Genomic DNA, 13,852 nt, shown 5'->3' with positions numbered 1-13,852 from the left:
TATATGTTTCACGTATAGAAAATATACTTCATAGTTCATATATGATCCAAATATGGAACATATATCAAATTTTGTATGTATAAAATAAATATGAGTCACATATGCATCATATATTAAAATTAGCCATATGTGGATCATATATGAAAATTAGTCATAAATGGAATATATATGAAAATTACCCATATATGTTTCACATATAGAATATATATTTTATGATTCATATATGATCCAAATATGGAACATATATCATATTTGGTATATATAAAATTCATATGAGTCACATATGCTTCATATATAATAATTAGCCATATATGGATCATATATGAAAATTACCCATATATGTTTCACATATAGAACATATATATCATGATTCATATATGATCCGAATATGGAACATGCATAAAATTTGGTATATATGAAACATATATAAGTCACAAATGTTTTATATAAGATCTATTTATAAACATAAATGGATCATATATGAAAATTAGTCATATATGTTCCACATATAAAACATATATTTCATAATTTATATATGTAGCATATATGACCAATTTTCATATATGGCCATATATGATTCATTTTTCACAGCTATATCTATTTAAATTTGAATTTATGTGATAAGATCTGATCATATATCAAGAAAAAAATTTAGCAGATATAATTAAATCTATATGATCAGATTTCATTATATCTCGTCAAATCGATTTGTTTTCTTCACGGAATGTATTAAAATACCAACCTTCGAGATTCGAAGTGTCTGCATTAAATCGCATCAATTTAACGGTCTTATCGTTACTACCAGTAGCCATTAATTGACCATCAGGTGTCCATGCGAGACAGTATATCGAGCCTTTATGGTGCTTTGTTCTCTTAAAAAGTACTGTTGGTTGATAGGTTTGATGATCTTCACTGTAATTTTACAAAACACTTCAGTTACATTCTTTTTCTATTCGATAAAAATCTTTAAAATATATAATTAAAGTCAATAAATTTTTTATAATTATTAGCCAGAATGATCTGTTTCATTTATAGTCATTAATCATAGGTTATTAATAACAATTACTTTTTTTTCTTACGGATAATAAACTTTTCAAACGACTGTATAGAAAAAAAAATAATAACGAGTTTGTGTTAATTAAATTATTAATTTTTTTAGTTAAAAAATAAATTGAGAAAAGAGAGAGTGAACAAGTCACTAAGGAAAATTTGAATTGTCGTGCATTTATAAATATTTTTTAATTTTTAAACATAAATTACACTTTCATATACGTAAAAATAAATTTTCGAAATGTTAATTATTTTAATTTTGACAGCGTAAATTATAATCCAGAGACCAAATATATCTGAAAGTATTGATATCTATAAAATAATGCAGATTTATACACAAATAAAAATATTCCTATATAAATTATGAGCTTAAATTTTGAAAATGTGATTTTTGGTTTTAATTTTGCCAACGATTCTAAATCAAATTTTTTATCAAATACAATTTTTTTATTTTTCAAAAAATTTTGAGTAATTTTTATGAAAATACGCAAGTAATTTTTAAAAATATCGTTAATTAAAATTAAAGGTCATGGGAAAGTGGACAAAATTAAGTCAATCAAGACTACATATTAATGAGCGATCTTTCGAAAATTATTTTACATATTTTTAATTACAACTAAATTAAATTCTTATCCAAAATAAATTTTATAGGTTACTTATTTATTTATTGTGATGATTATCCGAAATATTTTTATTTAAATTTTCCGACTGCTATCACTAGTAAATACTATTAATGCATTGACAGCAATATTATACAACAAACAGATTAAATTACAGACGAAATTTCGCTCAAATAATAATATTTAGTGCTGGCTAATTTAATTTTGTCTACTTTCCCACGACCTCTAATCTTAATATCTTTAAATATGACTCTAATAAATAGACTAATTTTTTTTTTCTCAGCAAAAATTAAAAAAAATTCTGAAAATCAAAAGTTTAATTTATTTTTGACTTCTTTACCGTTAGGTTATGAATTATTCCCAAAATTGAAAGAAATTTTCTGACCAATTTCCTATTTTTGTTTTCATGAAATTTTAAATTTAAAAAAAAAGCGGCAAATTAAAAAAAAATATAAATTTGCGGAACACGTGTCTTATAATTAAAAATTTTATTTTCTTTCGTGTAGGTAATTATAATGTAAAATTACTTAACAGGAAAATGAAAAATAAACTTGTTTTTTTAAAAATTACTAGCAATTATTTTAAACAACCAACTTATCGTAAAATTAATCTAAAAAAACTACTCAAACTTTGTCATAATTAATAGGCTTATTTTTATAATTGAAAGTAATTATTATATAAAAAAAACTAAAGAAAGGACGAATAATTATTTATTGAGGGAATTTTAATAAAAATTGAAACTCGTATATTAAGAGCAGACTATTGTTGAGTGACTTTAATGTCACTTTCCTTCATCACCTGGTTCCCAAGATTTTTCTCCCACTTTCCTGACGGAACGCGAGACATAATTAAATCAGAACTCCGTTACTGTACAGAAAGAAGCAATGAAAGAGTATCAAGTCTACTTTCTCAATCTCTTTTACAACGATCAACGTCGATTTTTTAATTAACTACTTTATATTTTCTCACTTACTTTTTTTAAATTTACGGAAAATAATTTCACTTAAATATTTATTTTATTATTACGGCCGATAAAAAACAGCTCAATTATTTAAATTATTTTTAATTTCAATTTCTATAATTACCAATAAATATAATTTTATTTTATAGACATTAATTAATATGACATTTGTGTTCTAAACACTTTCTCATTTCTACAAATCGTATTGACATAACTTAATGTAAATTATTTCATTTTAATGTGAAAAATTTAGAATTTAAAAAAAGAAAATTGAATTTAAATTGATAAGAAAATTTTTATTTTTATTTTAAATAAAAACAATGAATTTCCAAACTAAATATATGATAAATTATTACTATTAATTTTCGAACGAATGATTTATGAAAATAAAATTTCATAGAATAATAAAAAAAGTTATAAATATTGTATTTATTTATGATTGTTGTTTGATTTTATATTTAAACATAGTATTTTATGCTCCGGTTATTATGAAGGTCCTTCTTATTTTTTGCAATATATATATATATATATTTAGTACGATTTTAATTTTATTTATTATTTATTATTGTTAACTTTTTTATTTACATATTCGAAAGTAATTGACTTTAATTAATATAAATAATTGTTATTAATTAGGACGAGTTTGTATTAATTGTAAGAGAAAGAGAAACTTGTGGTCATCTTTGTGATAAATTTAACTAAATTACTAAAATTTTTGTTTAATTATAATTTTAGTTTATTTGTGATGATTGATTTCTATCAAAATTAAAATAACTCTAGTTCCCTTTTAAATAAATTTGAATTTCGCGGTTAATTTAAAAATTTTTTTTATGAAAGAAGGGATTGCACTCAGACAATAAATGATTTTGTTCTAATCTTGGTCATATTTTCAAATTACTAACAGTAAAATTTTTTATTTTTTAAATTAATAAGGGACAGTTGTAAAAATTTAGGCGGTTTTTTCAAAACTAATAATTAGTTAATTATTTAATTAATTAAAAAATTTATTTGAAAATATTCACAAAATTTAATAGTTCAGGCAGAGTACGCACTGGCTGCTAATTGGTAATTAGTAATAATATTAAATATATATAAATATAAATATATATTTACCGAACATCATGAAGTTTTGGGTAAGCGCATATTCTAAGAGTCTTTGAATTGGATCCAACTGCATAAAGTTTACCATGAGGATGAAATTCTGCGCATCTGACAGCCTGTACATCTTCGAGTGCCGTGACAGGAACAAATCTCGGTCTTCCATTATGACTACTTCCATTTGTTGAATCAAGTTCCGATCGCGGTTCCGGCTGTAACATTTAAATGAAAAGAAAATTGAAATTTATAAATTTAGCAACAGGTCACTATCATTGATCATTGATCAATTAGTCTGATACGTGTATCAGCAATTTAAAGTTGCAAAATTTTTTATTAAACGGCAATGTTTAATGCTTCAATCATAATAAATGTACGATGGAAACTATACGGTTCGGTGGACACCCACCAAAGTATTGCCTTATTAACGTCTGCATAACTGTAAGTATAAAGTAATAATTTTATTTTTCTCAACAGTATCTAATGATTTAACATGCTGTTACACGTAGAAAGTTGAGTGACCGAATAGATTTACGATTCATTTTAATAATTATTCATTTCAATATTTTATAATTATTCTATTGAAAGAAATTCTTTTTACAAACAAATTCAATTCATAACTTTTATATTTTTATCAAATGTTTAATTTTTATTTTATTTTTAAAAAAAGGAGGCGGGGCAATATGGACCCTAAAAGAAAATCAATTGAGAATTTTTTTTGTTCGTTTTATTTTATTCTTAGTCCTCATATAAGTACTCGGTATTAATATGACCCCGCTATGAAAAAAAATTTTTATATGGGGCAGGATGGGCCTTCTAAAAATTTGAATTTTTTAAATGAAGCTGATTTACTGAAACAATTAATTTTTTTAAATTTCTAAGATTAAATTTATTTATTTTTTTTTTCATTAAAAAAATAATTCTCGTATTTTTTTTTTACTAAAACACATTTATAAAAAATTTACTCCGAATTTATTATGTCGCTCAATCTCATTCATGTGATATTTATTTTTAATCATAAATGATCAAAATTCTAATTAAATTATTTAAATAAAAATTTTAACAACTGGTTCTAAATTTGTTAAATTTTTTTTTATTAATTTTAAGTGACCCAAACCACCCCATTGTCCATACGTCGCTCATATGTAATTAAAAAAAAAAAAAAAAAAAAATTCTATAAGCCTTTTTATTCCCTCTTCTCATCTTATTTATTTAAAATATCAAAACTGATATTTATTTAATAAAAAATACGACATATAGTTTCAAGATGAGCAGAGACACTAGATCTGTATCTAACTGAAATTTTTCGAAAGTGCACGAGAAAGTATTTATAATAAAGCATATAAATTCGAATAAAAAAAATAAATAAAGTAAGAATTCCTAAAACATTTGTTTTAATAAAACAGATGACTTGTAATCTTTTATTTATACCAACATATTTATTGTATTTATCTGCAATTTAAACAGCTGCAACCTGTCCCAGATTTAAAAACGGAAGTATTTTCTCTGTTATTGAGAAATTATTGATGTTCACGCATTGATGCTCAATAGCCGGATTGTTCAGTAAGATTTTGCGACAACGACTATTGCTAAAGATGCTAGATTGTATTTTATTATCTATAATACACCTTACACAAGATGTTTATTTATATTTCTCAATCTTTTTGTTGTTAATTTCTTAATAAAATAAAACATATAATTTTTTAAACTAAATAATTAATACTATTACTTTCAACGCTTGTTTATTTAGTCTTCTTTTTATTAAAATGATAAATAATAGAACTAGGTTAAATGTATCATTTTATTAAGCAATTGAAAGCTTTACATTGTAAATTAACGGACTGTAAATATTTTAAACATAAGTCCTTTCTTCGATAGTTTATAACTTTATAAGTAATAATTCATATAAATAAAATAAAATAAAAAGTTATTTATTAACTATTACTTTAGCTTGCACTAAACTTTTCATATAATGTGACATTAAACACTTGAGAAATTACCTCTTTCATAGATTATTATATTTTTTATTAACTCTATTTAAAATTTATTGATTTTAAAATTTAAATATAATAAAAATAAAATCAAGACGAATCGATAGGAACTTTCCAATCGAAATTGTGGAATTAAATTACTAGAAATTATGATTAGAAAAAAAATATATTTTAAGTGTAGAGAAATTTAAAACTTTTTTATGTCAAAAATGAATTAATTTTATCTTTTAAATTCAAGACGTACTTTTTTATTTTTATTGTCGTTGAAAATAGAAAGTATTTTTTTATTTCTGTTGAAGACAATGTTTACGTTGGGTAATACGGTAATCAGTTACTTCTCAAGGGTTTAAAGGACATAGTTACGTCGTGCTAAAAAAATAGAAAGTTACGAAATTAAATGACCGTCATTATGCGACGTTTGTTTAACTCATTTTTATATTTTAATATACAATGAGATTTTAATTTAATTATGTTTATATATTTGATAATAAATTTTTTATTTATTTTTGCAAGATTTTTTTAAAATTTTAATTTTATCACCAGTTTAGACCAGTGTCTTTACTTCCTCTTAGAAGCTTGTCACTTTTTTCATATTTAAAGGAGTGTTAATTTCTTTGTATATAAAATTAACACACCTTAAAGTGTGTAAAAAGTAATTGCCATGCTCATAAACAGAGATCATAATACATGAGTCTGCAGGGTAATTATTAATATTAATAAATCGAAATTAGTGTAAAAAAATTAATTTATTATAAATTTATAGTTCACCGGCTGTCAAGTGATACATAAAAAAAATATATAAATAATTATGCTGACTAACACGTGGTAATGTTTACGTCTGACAAAAAGTAGGACAAACATCCACCACGTAAAAGTTTCAAATCATTAATTAATTTATAAATTATTAGAATTAAAATGACGATTTTTTATAATAATATTTTTAATTTATTAATTAAATTAAAATAAATCTGACTGTTTATTTGTGTCCTTTGAATTTTTTTGTCTCAAATTTTGAAGCTCATTATTATAGATATTTTTTAAAATTTAAATTTCGCGGGATAATGGTCAGTTTCAGGAAAATATTTAGTTAATTTTTACCGTACGAAATATTGGACTTGGATTTTACCGGATTGATAATAAGATAAACACCACACGGGAAGAAATATATATAAAAAAATTATATGACATATTTTTTTATTACGCAAACATATATTTATATATCGACATTAGAGTCGTTTTTAAGAGGATGACTTTTTAAAATTCTATGTTTCCAGGTAGCACACTTGCCTTTGTGACATCTATAAGATGTTAGTTTTTAGGCTACTTTTTGACTTGTCTATAAGACACCAATATGTTGACAAAACGATCAGATATTTATGTCACCAAAAAAATGTCTATTTAAAAGACTCAACACAGGAAAAACAACACAACTCATCTCTGTCTCCGGAACCAACATTTGCATGTTGTATTCATACCAAAAAAGATGATTTTCAGACAAAAACAAATTTGTCATCCTTTTAAAAGACATCTTAAAGTTGACTTTGTGCTACTTGAGCTCTGAAGTTTTAAATTCGTAATTATAAAGAAGACGCGTGCTGCAAAATAGTTAGTGATTTTAAAAATTTTTTTTTTGACTTTACATTTACTTTTAAAAGCGTAAAATATTCCACATTATAAAAATAACTTATTATTTGAATTTATTCTTATATATCTACAAAATCAAATCAAAAGTCATTTTTATCTGTACAAAAAAATGAGAGATGATAAAAATTGTGATATGAAGTAAAATTTAAAATCTAAAGTTAATATTGGACACCACCAGTTTTTATTTGTAAAATGAATAAAATAAAAGCCAGTAAAGTTTAATATTAACTAATAAAAAAATATTACCCCCATAAACTTGTTAAATAAAATTAATAAAAATACTACTCAAGTATATCACCTACTGATAAATTGACATTAATATACAAAACATATTCCAATAACTCAAGTATGAGCTGTAACTGCACTATATCCTGTTATTCAATTGACATTTACGTTTTTTCACACTATAACCAAAACTCATTCCACCGATATATTAATCGAAAGTATAAAAATTTCAACATAACGTGACACTTATGCATGGAAATGCAAATATGCACTTAAGATAATTATCAGCTAACCGATAAAACAAAATTAAAAGTATGAATATCCTGATAAATAAATAAATAAATGACAGAAAAAAATTTAAGTAAATAATTTCCCTCTCATATTAATTTATGGCAAATTAACTTTAAACTATTTTAAAAAATCTATATATTAATATATTAAACTATCAACGAACCATGTAACTTCCTCTTCGCCTGCACTCTTTTCCTTCCTGTTTAAATTTACCTCCACTACATGGGGATTTATCCATTCTATTAAACGTAGTACTACATGAATTATCAACATCTAGTAAATTTTCCATTGATCTTCTAGTGTGTTTAATATTTTTAGCATTGGCTTTAACACGGTTACCATTCTCGTCATTATATTCTTCCCACTCGACAACTTCACTTCTAACATCTTCAAGTGATCTTGTTCTACCAACAGAACAAGTACAAGGCGCGACACTACTTCGTCCAGCGCCATTTGATGAAGATGTTTTGGTGCCATTACGTGATGATTTTTCCATCAACATCATTCGCGGTGGTGCCAATGCCATTTGTGAGATTTGCATACCACCAGCTGACGGCGGTGGGGGTGGTGGCAATGCATTTTGATACATTGGAGCTAAATAATAATAATCACGTCCTTTTTTTGGTCTCATTCCCGAAGGTACGTAATTGTAATCGTGAGGTGTCAGATGGGGTGTTATCCATTGTGTCAAAGTTTCAATTGGCATCGGACGATAGCAAAATGATGGACCACGTGCTGGATAGTTACGATACATTGCCGGCCATGGTCGATGCTTCATATCACCACCGAAACGTGGATCCATACGAGGATCGAGGATTCTAATATCTCCCATTAATATTTATGCTAAACACTTTTACTATGCTAATTTAATTGTCACTATTTTAGGCGGATTAAGTGAGAGTTGATTTCACAAAATAATTCAGTTTTGTTTTTTATTTTTTTAAATTTATGGATAAAAGTGAAAATTTAAGAAATCTTGATTCCGATGACAAGTTTGATGGAGATCAATAAAAATCGATCGCGCGTTAAGATCTGCTGCACGTACCAAAAATTTTCAATTATAATTTTCACCACTTTCCAACAATACCTCGATCATTTAAACCGATCTCTCTTTTTTCGATTTATGTAGTCATCCGTTAAAATTATTTTTTTAAATGATAAACGAGTCACGTATATTTAACTCTATCTATCTCTATATATACATAAATATATATTTTTTCAGTACTGAAACTGTTCAGTGAATAAAACAATTCTCACTTGCAATTTCTCTCACGATTTCACTGCACAAAATTCACACATTTTTAAAATAAATTATTTAAGATGTTTTGGGAAATAAATATCTTTTTATATATTTATATCAATCTGTATTATTAAATATATAAAAATACACATATGGAAATTTTTGTTTCAATAATAATAGAAATTTGTGAATGTTAATTTTCGGTTGAAAAATATAAATAAAAGAACCTTCTCTTTGCAGAGTATCATGAACGAATGCAACGTTCTCGAAGACTGACTTACTATACAAACGTACCAAGTAATAAGCCGACCCACTTCTTTTACAATCTCCCTCTCCATACTTTTCCTCAAAACACTTTTTACTTGTTATTATATATTAACTATATACTATTCTACTATGCACTGAACTAGTAAATAATTTATATAAGAAAGCACCCTCTTATTTATTCATTTTAGCAACCATTTAAATCAATAAAATTCGTCCCCGTCATTACCGCAATTGCCTGCTGAAAATAATAATAATTTTGCGGAACAGACCATACCATTAATTATTTCGAAATTATTTTTAACAATAATAATTTTTATGTCCCAATTTAAGTGACATAAAAATTTTGATTATTAATTTATTTTATTATTCAAGAGTTACGTAGTTAATATGTATTTTAATATATGTATATATATCAATACATATGAATGGATAAAGTTTACTAGGTTTCCGGGAAATATATATTGCTTTCACTAGATTTAAAGATGATGAACAACGTCCTGAATTAGACACCATATTAAATGACTCGCAACATATTTCCGGAAAAGTTGTTATATATTTATAAATACTGTACATATAATTATGAGTATTAATTATTGTTAATTATAAATCGCGTAATTGATAGTTAAGTCAGAAAAAATTTTTTAAATACATTTTTTAGAATTTTTGGTGTTTGAATTTTTATTTCGGAAAGACAGAAACCAATAAAATTTTTTAAAATTATTGGTTTTAAATTTGATTATTTAAATTTCATATATTTTTTATAAAAACTTAAATTTCATATTTATTCGGCTAAGCAGATAAATTTTTATTTTCTACGTAAAAGTTTCGTAATATTTTGTATAAATAATTCTATTTAAATAAAAAAAAAAAAAACGTTATAATGTAATTAGTTATAATTAAGAAAAAGTTTAAAGCATTAATGAAAAAATAAAATAAATTGTGAATTAATTTATTTGTGGATGTAACCAAAAGTGAATGTCTTTAATACAACGTATCTCAATTACTAAACCTTAATTTATTTTATGGAATAGATATTTTAGATTTTCTAAAAAAAAATTAATAAATTCAATATTTTGTATAATTATTTAGATATTAAACCAGTTAATAATTAGAAAAAAATTTTTTAATGTTAGTAATTAAGTATGTAATAAGTAATAGCAGTTAATTGTCAATACTTTGATATTTCATCGTAAAAAAAAAATAATCGTCGAATAAAAAATTTTTTCATAAAAAAATTACAAAGCATTCGCTTTAATTAACTTCAAAATTTCAGAAAATTTTAAACTTTTTTCGCTCTTTTCGAAATTTAGAAATTGAAAACCAATAAAAGAAATTATCGAAAAAATTAATTATATATGTAGTCACCAATAAAAAATTAAGTCCAGATCAAGAAGACCAGTTTAAATTTATTACCTTTACTACTGATCAATACAAGTGAAAAAAAAAATATAATATATTGAAACATATAACAAATATGATAAATAAAAATTTCCATATGATCAGTTTTTAAAGTTTATAGTTTCTGTATAATTTTTTTTGACATCGCTTTTACATGAACTATTGAATTGTAAAAAATATTAAAACTATATATTTATAAATATATGAATTTTTTGAATAAAAATTTACACAATTTGCGGTAACAGCAAAAATGTATGCATATTTATTTATATAAATTAAAAGTGAATTAGTTAATAAAAAAAATTTTGGTCTAGCCATTGAAAAAATTTGTTTAACTAAAAAAAATTTAGCAGAGCTTTCTCTATCGTTATCCGTGATGCACACAAATTATTTTTCATCAATGTAAGTTATAATTTTCGATGATAGAATCATTGGAGCATAAATAAAAATGCTCAGTAAAATATATAGGTCGATTGGATTTTAATGAATATAATATTACTTGTGACATGTATTTGGTATTTGTATACATTATACATTAGAGTATACAACAAAATTATATATCATATGAATTGATATTATATCCTGTCGAGTGTATGTTGTATACCCCATAGAGAAAGTTGCGGTGTCATGAGGAAGATGAAAATTGTTTAAATCCGGCCGGATCAATGAGATTTAAGTTGACACAAGAAAGTTTATTTTCTTCCGTTGATAAAAGGAAATTTAATAACTTTATTATAGTTATGATGAATTATATATTTTTTTGAAAATTTTTTATTTCTTTCGCAAAAAATTAAGTTTTATTTAATCGGAGTGAATTTAGAAACAGATTTATAAAATAAATTTAAAAATAGCGATCGTGAAAAAGATTAATTGAATTACGAGCTAGTAAAGGTCGAAATGAGGGTCGAAGTTGATGGCAGACTGGTCCTGTTAACCGACTTTCTTTAATAAAAAAAACTACCATGACCAGAATCCGACCGGTATTTTTTAAAGTAAACGTTATTGAGAATATATAGCTTCATTTTTAACTACTGACCGCAAAAGAATGATAAATTTATATTTTAATTAAATTTAATACATTTTAGTTCGGATGATTGTAATTAGGTCTTAATGTCGTTAAAGATTTTTTTTAAACTTGTTAGAAGAAAAAGGTTGTTAAATACTTGACAATCTATGGATTGCTATTTTCTAACTACTATTGTTGTTTATTTTTATTTTTTTCTATGGATAGTTTTGTTGTTAAGGATTGTCATTGACATGACAAGAAGGAGAAATGAGGTGCTCTGGGCTATTTGTACATGCTGAGTAACTTTAGTGGCAGTTTCCAAGACCACCGGAGCTTAACTGTTAAACATCGTTTTCTTTGACGCATGAGAAAGCAACATCATTAGTATGGTTTGTTTCATATATCGCGCCATCGTGGGTATTATTGTTGTTGCGATAATCTAGACCACTGTAATTTGTGGTTGGTAAAGTCAAATTAGACTGCAACTTTTTGCCGGCAATTTTTCATGCTTATCATAAATTAATACTAATGATGTCTACTTTATCGACGCTAGAAAACTGCAATAGTTTAATAATAATCAAGGAATGCCCTGATAACACGAGTTGATCGTGAAAAAGTTTGTCATTCATTAGTTTCCGACAAACTTGACAACAAGTTTTCGACATCTTCAACTTTTGAAACTTTTGGCTACAAATTACCGCCAACTTTCTGAGAAAGTTGACGCCAGTATGGAGCCGCAACTGGAATGCAAGTTTCTGAGAAAATTGACAGGAAACTTACCGTCAACTTATGATTGCCAACTTTTAAAAGCAACTTTTGCCACCACCTTTCTCAGAAAGTGACTGTCAACTTTTTGGATTTACAACTTTTGCCATCAACTTTCTCAGAAAATGTCTATCAACTATTGGAGGTACCAACTGTTGGCGGTCAACTTGTTGTCCAGTTGCGGCTGCAAGTTTCTCGTCAGTTTCTCGCCAACTTGGCTATCAGGGTTGTTTAGATGACATCATAATGAGCTATTTTTTTTGTTCTCTATTAAGAATTACTTTAGAAAAAATTTTGACACCTAATTCAATGATTTCTTCTGTAAATCAGTAAACACTTACGTTTAAATAATTTAGATGTAGAAAAATTTATATAGATCGATATAGATAACATTTTTTCAGATAAATTTTTTTCAAAATCTAAGATTCACGTATGGGTAATTGATACTTGTCAATTTTTTCAAAAATTTTATCTCCAAATCGAATTGATCAAATCTAATTATTTCCTTTTTCAATCAATAGAAAATTTCGTCTAGAATATGCATTAAAAAATGGCGTACATTTTAGAAGAGACCCTAGTTTCTTCACTTAGTGTCTTTTAAGGGTTATTGAAAATATTAGGATATCGGGTACTTGAATCAAAAAATTATAAGAAGTTAAAGTTTGAAATTTCGCAGTTTCGTTTAGTTGACGTCAACTTTTTCAGGAAAGTTACAATATAATTTTTGAAAACTTGCTACTGAGCTCAAAAAAATTTCACTTCCAAAAGATAAAAAGAGTTTTAATTGAATTTTTTAATCTTGTCTCAGTAAATTAAATTGAATTAAAAACGATTTTCTGCAGAACTTTAACTTTTCTCAACATTAAAAAATCTCGTTTTGTAAAACCGGTAAACGAACCGCGAATTTCATAATTAGTTATATAATATGCCAATCATTGCTACATCAGAGATCATTGTGATGCCAATTTCATGCCAATTACAGGATTCAATAAACTCCAAAGCGATAACGATCGATTATTTTTCATAAATTTTCCAATGAGCTAGTAAAATTTTGAATAAAAATTTATCAAAAAAATATTGTTTCATTGAATAGTATTGTGATTTCGAAAGAAGTCAAATTACTAAAGTATACAAAATTTAATTTAACTTAAAGACTTATTTCAAATAAGCATTCTCAGAGAAAAAAAAATTAAATTGTTGAGGTTTTCGTCTGCTCATTAACAAACAAATACTTTTTTGTTGTCATAGAAGTAACATAAAATATCATTAGTACAAAAAGTCAACACCTTTGCTAAAAAA

At 25.2% G+C, this 13,852-nt stretch overlaps 1 protein-coding gene across 6 annotated transcripts in view; it reads right to left on the bottom strand.

Moving 5' to 3' along the window:
• Positions 1-13,852, bottom strand: part of LOC103577342 (WD repeat-containing protein 47) — a 48,856-nt gene that overhangs the window by 3,308 nt on the left and 31,696 nt on the right. For 5 of the 6 annotated variants that reach the window (XM_053739771.1, XM_053739770.1, XM_053739768.1 and 2 more), the window contains exons 7-8: positions 3,745-3,941; positions 743-912 (exon numbers count right to left, since the gene is read on the bottom strand). In XM_053739771.1, coding sequence (XP_053595746.1) covers positions 743-912; positions 3,745-3,941 — 367 coding nt within the window. Of the gene's footprint in view, positions 1-742; positions 913-3,744; positions 3,942-8,040; positions 9,063-13,852 lie in introns of those variants that run through there. The other variant, XM_008557947.3, reaches the window with a different exon arrangement.

This window comes from Microplitis demolitor, chromosome 6 (assembly GCF_026212275.2).
Source record: "Microplitis demolitor isolate Queensland-Clemson2020A chromosome 6, iyMicDemo2.1a, whole genome shotgun sequence".
Taxonomy (NCBI): Eukaryota; Metazoa; Arthropoda; class Insecta; order Hymenoptera; family Braconidae; genus Microplitis; species Microplitis demolitor.
Note: the sequence above shows the minus strand (reverse complement) of the source record. Positions and strands in the feature narration are given on the sequence as shown.